General features: G+C 36.0%; 1 protein-coding gene across 12 annotated transcripts in view; it reads left to right on the forward strand.

Annotated features, from left to right (window-relative positions):
* The window catches only part of Pcm1 (pericentriolar material 1), a 93,696-nt gene extending 81,403 nt beyond the window's left edge, over positions 1–12,293 (forward strand). For 8 of the 12 annotated variants that reach the window (XM_034520757.2, XM_034520760.2, XM_034520764.2 and 5 more), the window contains 9 exons: positions 1,238–1,435; positions 4,146–4,208; positions 4,456–4,591; positions 5,015–5,175; positions 6,671–6,743; positions 7,797–8,056; positions 10,505–10,597; positions 10,679–10,793; positions 11,940–12,293. In XM_034520757.2, the coding sequence (XP_034376648.1) occupies positions 1,238–1,435; positions 4,146–4,208; positions 4,456–4,591; positions 5,015–5,175; positions 6,671–6,743; positions 7,797–8,056; positions 10,505–10,597; positions 10,679–10,793; positions 11,940–11,965 (1,125 nt within the window). In that variant the 3' untranslated portion in view covers positions 11,966–12,293. The remainder of the gene's footprint in view (positions 1–1,237; positions 1,436–4,145; positions 4,209–4,455; positions 4,592–5,014; positions 5,176–6,670; positions 6,744–7,796; positions 8,057–10,504; positions 10,598–10,678; positions 10,794–11,939) is intronic. The other 4 variants (XM_034520758.2, XM_034520766.2, XM_034520763.2 and 1 more) reach the window with 1 other exon arrangement.
* The last annotated feature ends 8,325 nt before the right edge of the window (positions 12,294–20,618 follow it).

Below are 20,618 nucleotides of genomic sequence, written 5' to 3' on the forward strand. Positions count from 1 at the left end.
AATTTAAATTAAATTTTACCTAGACTCTTCTCTCTCCCCTTATCTTTGCTCCTCTCTATCTTTATTTTGTTTCTTTTGTGAGCTTCTAATTTTAAAGTATTGACTTCTCATTTTTTCTTCTGCAATCTTTTCTGACATTTTGTGCTTTGAGTCTCTTAGCATGCCTGCTCTCTTTGTAGCGCTGGAACTCACACAGAAGACCACAATGGCCTCAAACCCGGATACTCCTGCTTTTGCCTCCTCAATACGTTCTCTTTCTCTGATGTATAGATAGTGTTTTTCTGTTGTTTTCTTTTGGGGAGTTGGGGCTAGTTTACATCATAGTTACCTTTTCTCTAAGTAACATAGCTCCCTTTATATAAAATAACACATTTGTTCATTTGACTATGCTGAATGTCAACTTGAATAAAGTTAATGCTTACTTGTAAACTTACTTTAAATAAAACTTTCAATGAGAATGACTGGTATAAAGAAGAAACTAACAATAATTGGCACCATGTAGATGAGGAAGACTCTTCACTGAATATTAAATGACTTATTACTGTAGTGCATAAGTAGTTCCTACATGTACTCTCTGGGAACTTTTGGGAGATTAGTAGTCTGTTTATATTAAGGAAGTACTGTATTTATAGATAACTGTGTGTTCTTTTCTTCCCCAATTGTATGTGGGGCTAGAAATATTCCTGCTTTGTAGTAAGAATATTTTATAGTAATACTAATCTGTCTTTATAACACCATGGCTATTAATTTCAAGTTTTCCAGTACTTAAAAAGAAATATTAGGAACAAGGGCAACCATGTTAGACATGTTAATATGAATATGGGGAACCCCAGGAGATCTTGCCCATACGCAGAAAACACCAAGTGTACAAGTAATATTATTATATAGCCTGAACAGGATCTACTTATGTATTAAGGAATATATACATATATGTGTGTGTACATACACATTCATTAATCTGCACATACATATACATTTATATATGTGGCTTATTTAGAGTTTCTATTGATGCAATGAAACACCATAATCCAAAAGCAAATTGTGGGGGAAAAGGGTTTATTTGGTTCATTGCATTTGTCAACAGCTATGATAGGAAGGTCTTGAAGGAAGTCTATATAAATATTAGAAATACTGGTTTTCTCTAGGCAACTATTTTAACCTTTAAAGTTACCTGTATTGTTTTATACACAGTTGAAGTTTACTATATCTTAAAAGTACTTGTTTTCCCTTTAAACAGGATTCACTAGCAAAATTTGCAGGAAGAAAACTCAAAGACTGTGGAGAAGATCTTCTTGTGGAGATATCGGAAGTGTTGTTTAATGAATTGGCTTTCTTTAAGCTTATGCAAGATTTGGATAATAATAGCATAGCTGTTAAGCAGAGATGCAAGAAGAAGATTGAAGCAGCTGGAGTAATACAGTCTTATGCAAAAGAGGTCAGTTTCACTTTGCCTTTAAGAGTAGCTATCATTAGTGTATAAGTACTGTTGTTGGCCATTATTAATAAATAAACGCTCATTTAACCTTAATAAGTTATTTTTAGTAAAACCAGTTAGTCAAATTGTGTATCAGAATGTGGTCTACATACCAAACCTAGGATTCACAAAAGCAAGACAAAAGTAGACAGGAATTGGTGCTTACTGTGAATTGTAAGTTCATTTTAGTATTGCTTATTAAGAGCTCCAAAGAGGGGAGAATTGGGATCTTGTTCCTGGCCAGCTTCCTACCATATCTGTTGACAAATGCCACAAAGTTTCCAAGAATATGTTCATAAAGAAGTCATTTCCAGTTAACAAATACATGTGTTTATTGGCTAGGGTTTTAGGGTTTTGTTTTGTTTTTTTAATTTATTCACTTTACATCCTGCTCACTGCCCCTACTCTCTCTCTGTCACCCCTCTCCCCTTCTCTTCTGAGAGGATGGAGGCCTCCCTAAGTATCCCCCAACCTTGATACATCAGGTCTCTGCGGGGCTAGATGTATCCTCTCCCACTGAGGCCAGACAAGGCAGCCCAGCTAGAACATATCCTACTTACAGGCAACAGCTTTTGGGATAGCCCCTGTTCCAGTTGTTGGGACCCACATGAAGACCAAGCTGATATTTTAGTTTTTTATATGTAGTTTTTCTGCCTTGTTAATTGTGACTGCATGCAAAGTTAGATCAGTTAGTTCTTCTATAATATAAAGCTTATTAGGAGGCTTTTTCATAGTAGGCACCCTTTTCCTTACCCTTTGACCTTGAGAAGGGGAAGCAGGCTAAGACCCAGACAGAAAAAGAGAGAGAGAAACTCTTCTAAGATGTTAGCCCATCTTTGCCACATTGCTCCTGTTTTTATTCTAGATATAGATGTATTTCAAACATTGCCAAGTACTTAAAGAAGATAAAGCAATAGAATACCATAGTAAGTTACTGGAAAGAAGTTTTTCAGTCTGTTTTGGGTAGGCAATCTCATGAAGGTCCTCCCAGGTCCTGAAATAGAAGATGACCCCAAAGACAGGAGTCTATCATGAAGAAAACTCATCATAGTGATTCTAAGGCTGAGTCGAGCAGTTGAACAAAGTATGGTCATAAAAGCAACAGTATACTAAGGAGAGTGGTAATGTGAGCATGCATATAGGTCCTGAACCAAGCTAATGAAAGAAAGTAGTGTGGTAAGAGTGTAGGAAGTGAGGTCATGGGGATAGTAAAGACCAAGTTACGGTGTTTGAGAAATCTTAATATGGTCATTTTATTCTAAACATTGTGGAAAAGTCTAAAGTAGAATAACATTATTTCATGTAAAGTTTAAAATAATCTTCTAGATAATATATTTAGTGGGGACTGTCAGAGTAGACATGGAATTGGGTAGACCAGTTATAAATCATATTTTTCCAGATTAGAAATTATAGGGAGCTAGTTGAAGTTAAGTCTGGTTCTTCCTCCTAGCCCATGCTGCTAGAAGTAAGACTCAGACTAAAAATATATTTAAAAATACTTTGGCCATATTGCTAGGCTCTTCTCTCACTAAAATCCTAACTTAAGATAACCTATTTATTTTGATCTACATTCTGCTACATTGCTGGTTACCTGTGCTCCAGTGTCATGAGTCAGTCTTGTCACATCTTCCCGGGTGAACTCCCCTGCCCGGCTGTATATCAGAATTCTCTCTGCCGCCCAGATGTCCCACCTTCTAGTCTACTCTTTCTTATAGGCTGTATGTTTTTTTTTTTTAATTGACAAGTGATTTTATACATATAATACATAAAATATTTTCTCTTGAGATCTAGAGCAGTGGCTTAGAAGTTAAGAGTGCCTCTTGCTCTTGCATAAGACCTGGGTTCGGTTCCCAGCATACACATGCCTCATAGCTACTATAAGTCCAGTTCTAGAGAATCTTAAATCCTTTTCTGGCTTCCTTGGGCACCAGCCAGGAATGTGGTACACATATATACATGTAAACAAAACTTTCATACGGCTGGGTATGGTGATGCATGCCACTAATCTCACCACTTGGGAAACAGAGGCATGAGAACCTCTGTGAGCTCAAGGCCAGCCTGGTTTACATAGTAAGTTCTAGACAGGGATACATAGAGAGCCCCTATCTCAAAAAACAAACAAACAAACGCTTCATACACATAAATAAAAAAATTTTTAAAAGAAGTGTTAAGCTGGGCCAGGGAGATAACTCAGCAAAGAAAGGACTTGGATTAACATGAGAACTCATGTTCAAATCCCTAGAGTTCATGTAAAACACAGTCATGGTTGTGCATTCCTGTAACTTCAGTACTTCTATAGCAGGATAGGAGAATCCCTGGAAGCTTGACAGACAACTTGTCTAGTATATAGCAGCAAACAACAAAATGAGACTGTCTCAAGGAGCAAGGAGCAGTATTTTCACAGACACATACAGTGCACATACATTTTTTTTAAAGAAAGCCAAACATTAAGAGAGGATAATGAGGGGGTGTGATAAAGAATGCCATTTATTTGTGTAAAGCTGAGAAATAATAAATTTTTTAAAGGATTGATAAGCTAAAGTCTTTAGTGGGTTAGATGTGGCTAATTACAGGCAACAAAGACTGATTTATTTATTGAGATTAGAAAAACCAGAATTACAAACGTGTTCTTGCTAAAATCTTCTTAATTGATTTGCTATTATTATATTAGGCCAAAAGGATTCTTGAAGGAGATCACGGCTCACCTGCTGGAGAGATTGATGATGAAGACAAAGTATGTGCTAATTAGTATCTATCAGTAATACTTTTAGAACAAAACAAAATTTTAACAGTTTTTATCTTTTTTTACATTTAAAGTATACAGTTAAATCTCTTTTCTTCTGAAGAACCATGTTTTTTCTTTAAAAACAAACTAGAATATCAAAAGCAATCAGTTCACAGTGACTATTGTTACTATGAAAGCTCTCCCATATATACCTTTTTAAGTACTCTCAGGAGTTAATTATCTACATTGTTTACAGGACAAGGATGAGACTGAAACTGTTAAGCAGACTCAGACTTCAGATATATATGATGCTAAAGGTTCCAAAAATGTAAGATCTGATGTTTCTGATCAAGAGGAAGATGAAGAAAGTGAACGGTGTCCAGTGTCTATTAGTAAGTTTAAAGACTTTGAAACATTTATGCATACGTTTTCTATAGTTCACTTCAAGTTTGTAGGGGTGCAGTGAGTATTGTGCCAAACTCTGGATTTGCATCCTAGCACCATCTTGACTGAATGATCTGTGTGACCTGATTAAATTACATTGCCATTCAGCACCACATCTTCTAGTGTGCACGATTTGACTACTTCAGATACAGTGTATAAAGTACCTGTACCACTCAGTGATGCAACAGACAGTAATCATTCTTGAGATTTAGTGGGTAGATGTGGTGATGTACAACAGTAGGAGAACAAAGTAGGATTGTAATTTTAGTCCAGGAGTTTGTACCAACAACACAGAGAGACTCTCCTCTACACCCCATCCCCAATCCTGAAGATTAAGTTGTGAGTTAACTAATTGTATGTAATCAACTTAGATCTATCTAAAGCTGAAAGTCAGGCTTTAACTAATTATGGAAGTGGAGAAGATGAGAATGAGGATGAAGAAATGGAAGACTTTGAAGAGAGTCCTGTAGATGTCCAGACTTCACTTCAGGCTAACACTGAAACTACAGAAGAAAATGAACACGACAGTCAGGTATTTTGTTACAAACGAGTCCTATTTCAGCTTCTGAAACCAAGAGCGTTCTGAAAGCTGTTAAAGTGTATACTTATTTTCCATTGTTATTTTCAGGAATAAAAAAATATTTATTTAAAAGTAATATATGTATTTAGATTTGAAACATGTCATGCATATGGCATTTGTCTTTAATACCAGCCCTCTGGAATCAAAAGTGGGCAGATCTCTCATGAGTTCAAGGCCAGGCAGAGCTATATAAGGAGACCATGTCTCAAAATTGAAAAAAAAAAATCTGAAGCACTGGTTTTATTTTATATCTAAATATCTTTAAGACACTTCATTTCCTTTGTAACAAGTTTTAAAACTATAGGATAACTTCAGAAGATCTGAATTTTTAGTTAAAGTTTCGTATTTTTCTCCTAGTCATGAATTAGAATAGTACTTTTCTTGCCTTTACTTTAGCCCCAGAGGCTATACCTGATGTAGTTGTTCCTGCTGTAGACATGTATCTACTGAACCTTGCGTGTTTAAGATGTATAGCGATACACTCTGTATGTGGGATATACACACTGATGTATAGCGATACACTCTGTATGTGGGATATACACACTCATGTGAGATATACACACTCATATACATGTTTTGAAACAAATGGCTTAGTTTCCTTGGAGTTTCTCTATAAGGCATTTTTTTTGTAGACAGCTTGCTTTCTGGTAGAAAATCCTAGTTGTTGGTCTGTGTTGGTACTTTCCTTGGAGTGGTTTCTATTTTGAAAAGGTTCTCCATTCTCCATGTTGGGTAATGGAAGTTTTGTTGTTGGTGTTCTTAAGTTAAATGGATAGAGTAGGTATTCCATCATTATGTAGACTTACATTAAATCCTTATTTTCAATGTGATTTTTTTTTTACCATGTCCTTATTTATGCATTGTTTTTTTTTTTAAATTCTACCTCCCTCTACTTCTACCTTTTATGTGAAGCTAATCCGGGTCTCTAAAATGTAATCTTCCATGAAAAACTAGAAGTTGATCCTTCCTTAAAAGACTAGAACTACTACCAGCACCACTCCTGTGATCATCAACCAATGTCCTACCGTCATAGTCCTCCCTAGTAACTGGTACTCCTGTTGTGGGGTGAATCTCAGATTCTGTGTCTCCCTCTGCTATAAGCACTTGACTTTGTTCATCTTTTTCTTCTTTCTCACTTCTGTGTCTTTTCAATTAAAGGTTACAAATACATCCTTTAATATTAAGAGAGGATCCCGAGAAAAATAATAAAGACTTGTAGGATTTGTTTTAGTCTAGTCATCTAAACTGTTTTGTGCTTATTTAACTAGCATATGGTTTAGTTACCCATCTTTTAACTGTTAACCAAAGTCTCCTGGAAACATTTTAGATACTGTTACATTTCCTGTTTTATAGTCCTGGGGTTAGAAAAAAAACCACACAGTATTATTTTATTCTATAGGGAACTTATATTTTAAGGTCTTGCTTTTAAAACATATTTCTCTTTTAGGTTCTGCAACATGATCTTGAAAAAACACCAGAAAGTACAAATGTACCATCAGACCAAGAATCAACTAGTAAGAGTAAGAAATCTAAAGAACTCTAACTTTAATTCTTTAAAATATCTTTTTTGTCCTTAAACTAAAAAAAGTCATTTTTAATTTGTAGCTAATGTAAGTACATGTAAAGGCATTTTGGACTTGGTGTCTATCTTTGTTCTCCTCATAAATATTTTGTAATGTAAGATAACAGTGATTAATTGGTTAATTTTTGTTTAATTTAGTATAGTGTTTTTTTAACAGGATCTCATGTAGCCCAAGCTGGCCTTGAACTCTATTTTATAGAGTTTGAGGTAAACCTCAATCCTCCTGCCTCTACCCTCCTGAATCATCAAATGCAAGTACATGTACCCATATTGTGCCTCTAACTAGCAATTATTTTCCATTTTTGTATTTGTTTGTGTATTTATTTTGAGGCAGGGTCTCTATATACATCAGACTGTCCTCCAACTTGAGAGATCTATCTGCTTGTTTCTGTTTCCTGCATTGTGGGGTTAAAGACATAGGACCCTTGCCCAGTACAATTATTTTTATGTTTGTATATTCATCTTTTTTAATGCATATGTACCTAAGTATATATGCATGTATCACATGCATGTAGTGCCCTCAGGCCAGAAGAGGCCACTGGGCACTAGATCATGTGGAACAGTTGTGAACTGCTTGTGTGGCTGCTGGGGCCTGAACTCAGCAAGTGCTTTTAATTGATAAGCTATTTCCTCAGTACCCCTAACCCTCTTCATAGATATGTGACAAATATTACCATACAGAAAATTTATCCAGAGTTTTATTGTTTAGATACAAATGAGAGGGATGTTTTGTTTCAGTTTGTTTTAAAATGATATTCATTCTAGGGCTTGAGCCTTAAAACAGTTTGCCTTGAAAATTTTCAATTAAAATGTTCCTAGCTAAATCTGTTCAATTAACTTGGGAACCATGAGTAAGGAAAGGGATAGGGATCTTTTCCTTTGGATCTTAAACGTCATGATTACTCTCATTCATATATTTGGTCCTTAGTGTTACAGAGTAAAATGGAACAAATGCTTCATTCCTCTAATGCTGAGACTTTTCTTTTAATAGCAGATGATCAAGACAGCTCTCCTGTGAAACCTTGTTATCTCAATATCTTGGAAAATGAACAACATTTAAATAATGCTACCCATAAAGACTCACTCACCACTACTGATTCATCTAAACAGCCTGACCCTATGCCATTACCCTTGACTGCAAGCGAAACATTAGTGCCTAGAGTCAAAGAAATTAAATCTGCTCAGGAAACTCCCGAGAGCTCTCTGGCTGGAAGTCCTGATACTGAATCTCCAGTGTTAGTGAATGACTATGTATGTAATGTTTACATTTCCACATATTCTTGCTTTTGCATGTGTGTATATTTCATTTTCAAGAGTAACACATTGAATATATAAATTAAACTCCACTTTGTGCTTAGGTTCAGAACATTTACTCTTTAAACTTACTTTCATAGTAAAGGGATAATAAGTTACATGGCCGTTTCAAAATCTGAAAGATTTTATAGTTTTAAAAACCAAAAAATTAGTTTTGGGTGACAACTTTAAGAGAGTTCATGTTCATATCTGAAATGCTAATGATAGACGATAAATCAGTTACTCTCTTACACTTTTTTTTTTTAACTTTTTAGCCATTTAGAGCATTTTTAAATTCTTTGATATATCTACAGGTTTAAATTTGGGGTGTGAAAGAAACCTGTTTGACAGAGCCATTATTTTTATATAGCAAATTGCATGACAATGTACTAAGGAATTGCACTTATAATAAAAAGTACTTTGGTTTTACTCTGAACCTTGATTTCACTTAAATTTTATAGCAAACAGGTTACTTTGCAAATACATGGGTCGTATATTTTTAATACAAAGTTTCCTAGCGGAAATGAAAAGTTTTAGCATATTTTAGCCCCAGTGGGTACAGTGTACCCCTCTCTTCTTTTTGTTGTTGTTTGGTGTGGTTTCTTGAGTTCGTTTATATGGATTGGGCCAATCTGGAACTTGATAGGTAGACAGACTAGCCTGGAACTTTGGGTGTGCCCCCTGCCTCTGTGACTTCAGTTCTTCTTTAAAAATTAAAATCAATTTTGGTCTTCAAGATTGGCCAGAAAGGTAATGTTTCAAAAACATCAGTAGAAACTTACACTTTTAAACTGCTTTGTTTTTGTGCTGTATACACTTAAGTATTCAAAGCTCTGAAAATTGCTTGAATTAATCTTTAAAACATTTTTGCAATATTTATTTTATGTGTTTGTGTCTTGAGTATATGCATGTGCACAGTGTGTGTTCAAGAGCTCATAGAAATCAAAAGTGGGCACTGGATTCCCCTAGAATTGGAGTTGCAGATGGCTGTGAGTCACTGTGTTGAGAATTGAATCTGAGTCCTTTAGAAGAGCAGCCAGTGAGGTTAAGCACTAAGTCATTTCTCTAGCCCCTTTCAAAAATATTTATTACATTTAAGAATTAGTTGGGAGTGTGCATGTGCATGAGCATGCATGTGCTAGATCATGTGTGAAGACCAGAGGCCTGCCGTTGATGTGGATGTTCTTTCATCCACAGTGTGGGTCTGGGGAGCCAGCTGAGCCATCTCATGGGCCCCCCACCAAATTTATTCTTGTGTCTTTGTTTGTCTTTGAGAGATGTGGTCTCTGTGTATTCCTACTAGCCTGTAGCAAACTGACCTGAAACTCAGACCTCTGCTTGCCTTGAGCTCCTGAGTACTAGGATTAAAGTCATGTGCTCTTACACCCAGCTTGATTTATTCTATCATTTGATGAGTATAAAATTACCATAGGAGATTTTCTATTGATAATACCTGAAAACTAGATTACAAGGGTTTTTGAGTTTGAATTTTTAGGCAGAGATCTATGCTGCAATTTTTTTTCACAAAACAGTGAAATGATTAGTGCTATGTTCTCTCTGAAGATTAATGACTGTATGAGAGATATCTGGGACCTGGACAGATGGCTCAGTGTTTAAGAGTACTGGGTGCACTTCCAAATGATCTAGGTTCAATTCCCATCACCTACATTGCAGCCCACAACTGTCTGTAACTCCAGTTCCAGAGGATCTGACATCCTCAGACAGACATGTGCACATAAGAATTTTTTAAAAATTAAAAAAGATGTTGTCAAAGAGAGGTATGCACCTGAATAGGAGGGTGAGTGGTGATGATGGTGGAGGAGGGAGGAAAACAACCTCAGGTTTCTACTTAGGTTGCTGATACACTAAGACCTTTAAAAATTGCAAGTGATAATTAGGGAGAAAAGAGAATTCATGTTGAAGAAAAAAAATTGAGATGTGAATTACTAAATTCATAACTAGTATCTTTATAAGAACCTTAAACATGGTAAGTTAAAAAGCTTATTAATGTTATATTCTGAATATAATTCTGATGCATCCTGTGAACATAAATTGTAAGGGTTAGTGAAAGACCTTTTGTCTAGCATATGCAAGATCCTGGGTACAATCCTCAGTACTACCAAAAAAAAAAAAAAAAAAAAAAAAGAGGAAGAAAGAGGAAAGAAATAATTGTTGGTTAGTCATTTAGCTTCCAGCATTGTAACTACTATTAATTATTCATTCAGCCTTTGTAAACTGATCTTCAGTGAAGAAAAAAAGCTCAATAGTATGTTCATAGTGCATATGTACCCTGTTTTCTGAACTATACATTTTATGTAAGAATCCACTTTCTTGGGATGAGTGATTTAGATTTACAGAAGTAGGTGTTGTCATTTTTTTTTTCATTATCTCTAACTTATCTCATAGGAAGCAGAATCTGGTAACATAAGTCAAAAGTCCGATGAAGAAGACTTTGTGAAAGTTGAGGATTTGCCGCTCAAACTGACAGTTTATTCAGAGGTATTGGGCTCTCTTCAACTAAGCTTGCCTTTATAACAAATATTGAGGTAGAAGATTATATTTTTAATTTTTGTTCTAAAGGAAGAGCTGAGGAAGAAAATGATAGAAGAAGAACAGAAAAACCATTTATCTGGTGAAATATGTGAAATGCAGACTGAAGAATTAGCTGGAAATTCTCAGATACTGAAAGAACCTGGTAAAACTTACCAATTTTAATTTTGTATTGAAAAATCATGATCCTACCAGTTTAGTTTGGTTTTGAAAAATATACTGTTACTTCCCAGAAAATCTAAGCCTCCTATTGGAAAAGGAGATGTTTTGTCAATTAATTCAGGTGCTTGATTCTTTTTCAAATTATGTAAGATTATGTTTTTTATTTTTAAAATCTTTAGTTTAATAAAGTACTAGTTGCAATGCTTTTTTTAATGCTTAAAATTCATGTAATATCTTTTATCTCCCTTGTAAAAAGTGTTTATTGAGATACATTTTTCCCCTCCTGTCATTGTTCACATTATTTTGGGGTGTTTTGTCTTTATTGTTTTAAATATCCTTTAACCTTCTTTGATGTAAAAAGTAAAAACCCCTATTTTACATTATAAATTTTTATTCAGATTAACACATTGTTTTTATAATTGTAATAATTATACCTTGTTTCCCAAATAAATATATATGTATGTATATATGTATATTTGTGTGTATATACATACACACACACACACACACATATATGTATATATGCTCAGAGTATTTCTTGTATCAAAATCAAAGGATTTCTTTTTTGTTATTCTCTGTCAATAGTTAAAAATCATATAAGATTTTTTTCCCTTGTTTTTCTGGAAATGGGGTGCTGATGAGAATATTTAAATAGACCAGCGCTTTACCTTTCAGCTCAGTCTGTCCATTTGAATCTATGGCATCCAGAGCAGTGGCAGCCTGTTCTGGTGGGCTACAGTGCAGCTCTCTCGGTACAGCCTCCTGTACTTAAGTCATTCATGGAAATTGTTGGCATCTCTTCTGTTTTCTTCCAGCCACTTTTCTTTTGTCTGCGTTTTATCACTTTTATAGTTACTCTTTTTCTTCTAATGGAGTTTTGTGGGTTTTTTTTTTTTTTTTTTTTTTTTTTTTTTTGGTCTTTTTTTGTTGTTGTTGTTGTTTTAGAAAATATTTGGTCTGCCTCCCATCACTGTATGTCAGGGAATTTGAACTAAATTCACATTTTTTAAATTGTGATCTTGTATGTAATGTAAGAACTTTTATGAAAAAGAATTTTAAGCGTAAATATTAGTTAGTAGTATTTTAATTCACTAATTTATAAAACATTGATCATTATTCTTCTTTTCAGAAACAGTGGGAGCCCAGAGTGTATGAAATGTCTTCAGAGACTCATCTCTCTTACATAGTCAGCACATTTAAAAAAAAAAAAAAAAAAGACACTAAATAAACATTTGTTTTGATCTGTATAAAATGTAAATTAGTTTGACACTGCATTTTTGATGGGTGTGCTAATTTCTGCCCATGGCAGTTTAAAACATTAGAATCTGAATCCTGGACAGATTCAAACCTTGACACACTGTGGGATTTTTCTTTTGCTTTTATTATTATTTTTTCTTATGATCTTGCCCCCACCCCTCATTGTGACATTTGGTGTGTTAACTTTAAAGTGTAGTTTTAAATAAAGTTTGAACTTATCTGTAAAGTATGCTTTTGGGAAATTTTGTTGAATTCTATGCAGCAAATTGCTCTTTTATGTAACAACACTATTCAGAAACAGCAGTGGTTAAGAATTTGAGAAATTCTTACTTCTTCTGATTCTTATTTATTCTAAAGCTCTGCCTTAGACCAGTCTTCCAAATAATGTCAGTGTTGCTGATGTTGGGTCTGACGTTCTCATAGTTCCTGCTTCTGTGTAAGAATAAAGCAGATTATAAAGGTAACCAGGGATCTGAGTGGTCTTAGAACATGTTAATAACTCAGACTGTGTACAAAGTTTAGACACTGTTAGTAACTAGAACTTAACAAAATTGTCTATTAGATTAATATTTTTCAGAATTAAATCCTGTCTTATGTTGCCTCATTCTAAAAATTAAACAAAGCTTTATATGTATTTCTGTACAGACAAGTAGCATTCTAATTAATTTAAAATAAAAAAAAATAAACTCAAGTTAGGATAAATAGAGTTAAATTTATGTAACAGAATATTAAGATTTTTAATGCTATGGACAAACATGTCTTCTGAAATAATAACTTAAAACCAAAGCCTAGTAGTTGTTTTTGTGTGTTTTGAGAGAGAAGCCAGTTCAAGTGTTAAAGTTTCTGTGAGTTGTTCATCACTAAGTAAACCAACTTTCAAAGAGTGCTTTGCCTTCTAATTCTCTCTATACTTACCACCTCCTGTAATATTGCAAAGCCAGTCAACCATGAATATGTCAGTCTTTGAGACTTTTACTTGAAAAAGTAGTAGTGTGAAGGACTAAGTGTTCAAGTATTTGCTTAAATTTTTAAGTAGTTGTCTAGAATATTCTATAAGAACTTATTTGGTATTCCTTTAAAATTCTCACTTGCAGCTGGGCAGTAGTGACACTTGCCTTTAATCCCAACACTCCAGAGGCAGAAGGTGGTTGATCTCTGAGTTCAAGACCAGCCTGGTCTACAGATTGAATTCAGCCAATCAATCTTTATTCAGCCAGTAAAGTAACCAAGTCTCGAAACCCAAAATAAATAAATAAGATTCTCATTTACTTGATAGCTTAATATAAATGTCCAGTCAGTAAATAACAAATGATGAATTTTCTCTGAAGAATTTTATTGTATTACTTAATTTAAATTAGGACCAGATCTCTCAAACTTCATTAAAATTTATTTGCAAAACTTCTAATCCAGAATTTACACAATTGGATAGACTTCAGGGACATTAGACCAGTAATTTATATGTACAAACAAGTTGTGTCTTTTCCAGGCTCAAAACAAGAAACTTCACTTTAATCCTAATGCCAGGCCTTACATACTGTAGTGCGCTCTCCCTCCCGTTCCTGCTCTCTCTGCATGCATACAGCGGATGGGCTGTATTTAATATTAGCTACTACCATAGCACCTGTGAGTTTATCAAACTAGTTTATCTGACTTATGTTCTAACTGCTATCTATATCTAGTTTGTTGTTTTTGTATTTTAGTGGATAATTTAGTTTTAATATACCCAGAGATTGAAAACAGGCAATGTGTGTAACATGTTTTTTCTAGTAAGTATTGCTTGGAAGGAAGTTAAAGTATTTCTGTTTGTATTAATTTTAAGTTAAAACTTTGGTTAGTAATAGAGAAAAAAAACCCCAATAAATAAGATACAACTCTATGTAGATAGAGATAATGAGATAATGCTACCATAATGAACTACCCAGACTGTGGAGGAGGGACTCTGTATTTTGTAACATTCACTTTGGGTAAATGATTTTTCACTGTTAATAAATATATATCCTACATAAACTCTGAATTGCATTTTTATTTAAATTGACAAGTTCATAGTAGTTTAGAATTTATTCCAAAATTGTGACTTAACATTTTTTAATGTTAAGAAATCAGGGCATGAAGAATAACGATACACTGACTATCGAATGTGTGAATGGAGAGTATTTTTCTTGTGAAAAGCACACACTTCATTATTTCTTAGTTGCATTGCTTTTTAAAAAATAAATACCTTTGATATGTACATAAAAGGAATTTTGAGATTGAATCTACCTTCCGTGGTTTGAAAATATCTAAGAGAATATGATACATTAAAGTCTGCATCAACATGAGAGGAAGCACACGTTTTCAGATTTGTTCTAGAAGAGAGGTGTTATTGTAAACTCACCTACCACTGACTGCTAATTAGTAACTTCTAGTACTAGGCAGAGTAAAACCACCTTACATAAGCTCTCTAGAGCAGCTGGAACTCTCTTCTACCTCTCTACCTCTGACTTGAGCAACTTTGACCCTAAAGTCAGTAGACTCTTATCCTCAGTGTTTTCCTGCTACTGAAGAAACTGGGTTGAGTAGGGCACTGCAGAGAGTGTACTGATCAAATGGGGACTCAGGAACTAGCCTGCAGTATTATTAAAACAGTAAACCAAAATATCTGCTTGTTTTTAAACAAACATGTACATTAAGTTGTTATTTATATAATATACATGTGTATATACATTAAATTGTTAATTTTGTGGAGGGATGCATGTATACTATGGTGGACACTGGGGAGTTCAGAGGACAACTTGCAGGAGTCTGTTCTCTACTTCGATCATGTGGGCCCCAGGAACTGAACTCGTCAGGTCTCTAGCCTTGGCAGCAAGCAGCTTTACCACAGAGCTGTCTCATGGCCCAGTGACTATATTTTTAGTTCTGTGTCTTATTTGACATTTCCCAGATTGTTAGTTTTTGGGTTGTTAAATGATGGGATAGGACAAAAATTGTAATACACGTTTTGTATCAACATCCTAGTAATATTGTATGGTTTTGCAGCAAGGATTAAATAGGACATCTGTCATTTGTGAGGCCCTCTAAGTCCATGTTTGTAGGCCAAATATGGAGGTTTTTTGTTTGTTTGATTGGTTGGTTGGTTAGTTGGAATTTTTTGTGAAAAATGCTATGAAATTAGTGAAGAAGCAGGCCGATGAAGGAGAAATTGTGCAATGTCTGGGTAGAGGATTTCAAATCTCTCAGTACTAAGTGTACTGTGGAAATTATTTTTAAATGGGAGTAAGGTTAGAACGAATGTAGCACTTAGGAGCTCCTACTGCTCTTGACAGGATGGGGTTTAGTTCCCAGCACCCACACTGAATGGCTCACAACTTGCAACTCTGGTTCTGGCTCTAGGGCATCAGATGCCTTCTTCTGGTCTCTGTGAGTATCTGCGTGCACCTGGCACACATAAATTCTGGTACACACACACACACACACACACACACACACACACATCTAGAAGTAAAATCTAAAAGGTTAAGACAGGTAATGACAGAAGTCACTAGAAGTTTCTAGAAGTCACTAGAAAAAGTGAATGGAGTTTTACTAATATTAGCCCACAAGCTGTGCCCTTCATGATTTCAGAACAACATTGATTTGCATTTTAAAACCAGCCATTTAGGGGAAACAGCAGGTAGAGGGGTTGAGTTCTGACCTCTGGCTTTACAACTCTGATCATGACTGGTAACAGTGACTGAAAAGATAGCGAGTAGGCTTAACCGCTAAAGAGGATGAAAGGGTTTGGGCATGTGTCTCAGGAGTAGAGCTCTACCATGAGCAAAGTCCCATGACCATCAGCTCTGCCAAAGGAGAGGAGAAGGAAGAGGAAAAGAGTATTAATCAGACATTAATAAAGCTAATTAAAGCTGAATGAAAAGGGGAAGTTTTTCAAGTCAGTCAGTTTGATGTCTGGATATCATGGCCACCTAAGAAAGACTAATATGAAGAATGGAAACAATAGTCCAGGTTTACTCATTTAGCAAAATGAATTTTATTGGATTTATCCACATCTATCTGAGGTAGACTTGACACAACTAAGTAACCCACTAATGTGACTCCCAATATGTATACACCAGAAGTCCAAAACCTTAAGACCACTGTAATAAAAGGGGTACTAAAAGGTTTTTTTAAGAATATAAATCCTTTTGTTTGAGTTTTTCAAAACAGTTTCTCTGTGTAGTTCTGGACTCCCTGGAACTAGGTCTGTAGACCAGGTTGGCCTCAAGAGATCCACCTGCTTCTGCCTCCTGAGTTCTGGGATTAAAGGCTCATTGTGCAGCACCACTTTAAATACTTGACAAGATTTTTATTGGATTCACTCATGCATCTGCATAACACTGTAACAGTCTTGAGCCATGTCAGGTATTGGCTTCTGCTGAATTGTCTGCAAAGTTTAGAAACACTTTCCATCTAGATTCCTAAACCTAAAGGAACTCTGAGAAAAATCAGTGTTGAACATTTATCTTACAACAGCAAATATGAAACCACAAGACAGTTATTAAGTCAGTCCATTGGTGAAGCAATCAGAATGCTGACATTTTCCTGCTTGCATGTTATGCAAAGCATACAAAAATAAGATGTCTGTGGGCTGATGAATGACTCAGTGGATAAGGGTACTTGCTACCAAGCCTGAGTTCTATCCCCATAATCCATATGGTAGAGGAGAGGTCGAGAGCCAGCTCCACAAAGTTGTCCTCTGACCACTACATGTAAAATAGTATTATGCCCATACATATTAAATAAATGTAAAGGAATAGTGTTTATAAAACATGCTGAGGTAAACTGGAGGGGACATAGTAAAAAATTCATTACATTTCCTTTAAATTATGAAATGAATATGAGAAGTATGAAGGAAAATTACATAATGAATATTCAAAGGTACAGATTTTCCAGTCTATTAGCATGCTTTATGTCTGAAATTACAACTTACAATTCTTGACCTGAGTCTTATTGACATCTTCAGTTTACTTTTATTTTTGAGACTAGGTCTCAGCATAGCTCAGGCTCGCCTCAAACTAGCAATGTAGCTGAGAATGCCCTTGAACTCCTGACCTCAAATACTAGGATTATAGACATGCTATCAAACCTGACATTAATTTTTTAGGCACTGTGAATAAATTTAGAAGCATAACCAGGTGGTAATTAAAATTATAGTACGTGTATATACCATGAAGTCAGAGGACAACTTTATGGAATTGCTCTCTTCCTCTACCATATAAGTACCACAGATTGAAATAAAGTTATCAGGCCTTAAGTCACTTAACCATCTATTGGTATTGGGTAGTCATTTTCTTTAAAAAATACCTTCATCTTGTGATGCCAGAGGTTGAACCCTAGGTATGCCTCACACATACTAGGCAAATGCTTTACCACTGATACTCCCAACCTATGTGATAAAATATAAGGCAATATTTTACCATTATTCAAGAAAATTTCAGAAGCTAAAAATACATGTGAAAATCAATGGCTTTTCTTTCACTGGTAAATAAAAACACTTAAATTCTTGTCAATTACTGATAGTCATGCCCTACTGCAGATGCATTTTTGGAACAGTCTGAGCCTCCAAATTGGATGCTTCCATGTCAGCTGCAAGAGTTCTAATTGTGGTCTGCGTCAGATCTACCAGAATCTAATGCGTCTGCACCTCCTATTTATTTCTCAGAAGTGCTGTATGCACAGCGCCATGGTACCTGGAACCTAAACTCTCTTAAATGCTCCATAAGGTTCTTGTAGTGGTGACATCTCAGACACCTGCTTGGTCTTGCTCAGTCTTTTTAGGGAAACAACTTCAGGTGTCACTGCTACCAGTAAGAACCACAACCATTAAGGCAGGTTGAGGTCCTCAGAAAAAAAAGAGGTAGAGCTGAAAGCTAGATATGTTTATGTAGATTTCCACTACATAAAAACCTAGTTTGCTCAGACCCATCTGATCAACAGGGCAAATGATTTATATCAGTTTACTTAATAATTTCTATGGAAATGTACATCATTCACTTTGACTTACCTTCACATAAGCCTCTGAGGAGGCAGCTGTCCCAAGGACTTGCCTGAGTCCAAGCCCATTAGCTCCAAAGGGCTCGGTGATAAGTATATCAAAGAACTTCTGTAGCATAGGTGCAACATAAGCTAACCTTATCTGGCCTGCCACACAGCGTGATGGTTGGCGGCACTCCTGGTCAGAGTTTAAGGCCTCTGGTCATACCAAGAGGCATAAGCTATTTGCATCTATTCCACTTGCCTTCCAAAGTCCCCTAAGAAGGCAATGGGTAGGCTAAGTGGATACTGTACTCCACATGAACTGTACCACAACTATTGCATTTCAAGCTGAGGACACATACATGAAGAGCCACTGTCTACTAGTCAGTTGGTCTGACTTTTACCCTGGAGAGAGACAAACGTTACTGTTCAAAGCAAATCTTTGCAGGGTCTGATTAAAATTTTCACATGGTATGTAGAATTCCCATGGAAAATTGCCCAAACAAATCAGTCTGCTCTGTGGCGGGAACTGGCTAGGAAACCTTGTTTTCTCAATCCAAGAGGAAGGACATCTCCCAAGGGCTGACAGGTTCCTATGTTGATGGCTGAGGGTCAGCCACACCTCACAGTACTAGGTACTCTAGGATTTGCTTGTCACATCCTACATCCACAATTCTAAGATAGTGAATGGAAATAAATTTACACTAACAAGGACTCGCATACTCTTGTTACTACAGTAACAAGTGCCTGGGCTTTGCAATTCTATGACTTAAGGAACATGAACTTGGTGTTTTAATGTAGTGCTGTGTCAGTCACAGAAACACTAACATTCTTGAATTCAGAATCCCCAAAACTAAGCACATCTGAGTTTGTAGAAGTGAAAATCATGTGCCCTCTTAAACATATTGTCAACAGTTTCTAATCTCAAAAGTTTTCTGATCCCTGCAGAAGCCAAAGTGTTTGTGAAGAACCAGCAGATGGCAAAGCCCAAGTAATGGCACACTCAGCCTGGTGGCTTGGGCCACAGGAGCTCAGCAGAAGCCTCCTACAGAAGGTCTGCTTGTGCTACTTGTAGTTGTGAAATCTGGTGTCATGATAAAAGCTCAAGAGTTAGACACCTCTGGCTTAAATCCCAGCTCTGATCCCTCCTGTTAATGTAACTGAGCAACTCAACCTTACTTTTCTCCTTATCGAGTAGGCCTTCAAGCATAATGGGTTTGTTCAGAAAACAAGCTCTTGCATGTAGTGCTGCTTCTGTTACAAAGCCTGGTACTCAGCCTGTTACCAAGATGAGCTATCCTACAGCTCTATTTTATTTCCAGGGAAATACTACTTGTATATATTTTCCTCTGCGTATGTGTATGTATATGTACTACATGAGGGCCTGGTCCTGGTGAAAGCCAGAGAGGGTGTTGGATCCCCTAAAATTGGAGTTACAAACAGTTGTAAGCCACTGTTTAGGTACTAGGTCATAGTCCTGAGTCCTATGCAAGAGCAATAAATGCTCTTAATAACTAAGCCATCTCTCCAGCCTCTTATTTGTTTGTTTATTTACGGTATTACGGATTGAACCCAGGGCCTGATGAGTACCTGATTTACCTGATTTAAGTGTGGGACTCCATTTCAAATCATACTCCTAAACCCAGTTTGATGGTTCATACCTGAGTATCAGCACTCTGGAGACTGAGGCAGGAGGATTACAAGTTTGAGGCCAGCCAAGGTTTCAAAACAAAACCCAATCATTAGCAGGTAACTTATTTTCTATGCTTTGGGTCCAATCTGAGTCTTAATATCCCTTGACCATTAACCAACTGTCAACATTTTGGCTACCATCTTTTCTGGTCATCACTTTTTAATCTAGTTGTATATAAGCACCTGTATCAAAGCACCTGTATATATAAGCTTGGACTACATATACTGTCTACAAACTGTTTCACCTATAAACAGTGCTAATGTCACTCCAAGTTATTGACTTACTGCTAAGTAGCAATCAGAATGTCAGATGCTATCAAGGCCTACTGCATGTCATCAATCAGCTCTGCCTCATTTCATTCTTATGAGAGGGTCAAGATTGGAAGGTTTTTTTTTTTTTTTTTTAATTGAATCTTATTCTATTTTTATTATTTCGGTTTTTGAAGACTATCTCATGTATCCCAGGCTGGCCTTGAACTTCTGATTCTTCTGCTGACACCTCTCAAATTCAGATTTTAGTCATGTATCACCTCGTCTAGTATCTTGCATTCATTCAAAACCTTTCGTGAATTCCGGTTCCTTCTCTAAAACAATCTTGGTGATGCTGGCCCTGCAGAAGCACCTGTGTGCAGTCTCTAGGGGAAAAGCTGCCTTTGCATACCTGCAAACTGGGTCGACACTACTGGGTTAAGAGGTAAGTATTAGTCATGGCAGATTGTGACCATTTAAGTCATATGTTTAGTAACCTACTTGCATAACCCGTGTTGTTTAATCTAGATATGTTCAGCTTGTATCTCTTGATAATAACCCCGCACCCTCAAACCAGCATAAGCACACACCCAGTCAGCATGCATGACTGCTGACA

Source organism: Arvicanthis niloticus, chromosome 16, assembly GCF_011762505.2.
Source record: "Arvicanthis niloticus isolate mArvNil1 chromosome 16, mArvNil1.pat.X, whole genome shotgun sequence".
Classification (NCBI taxonomy): Eukaryota; Metazoa; Chordata; class Mammalia; order Rodentia; family Muridae; genus Arvicanthis; species Arvicanthis niloticus.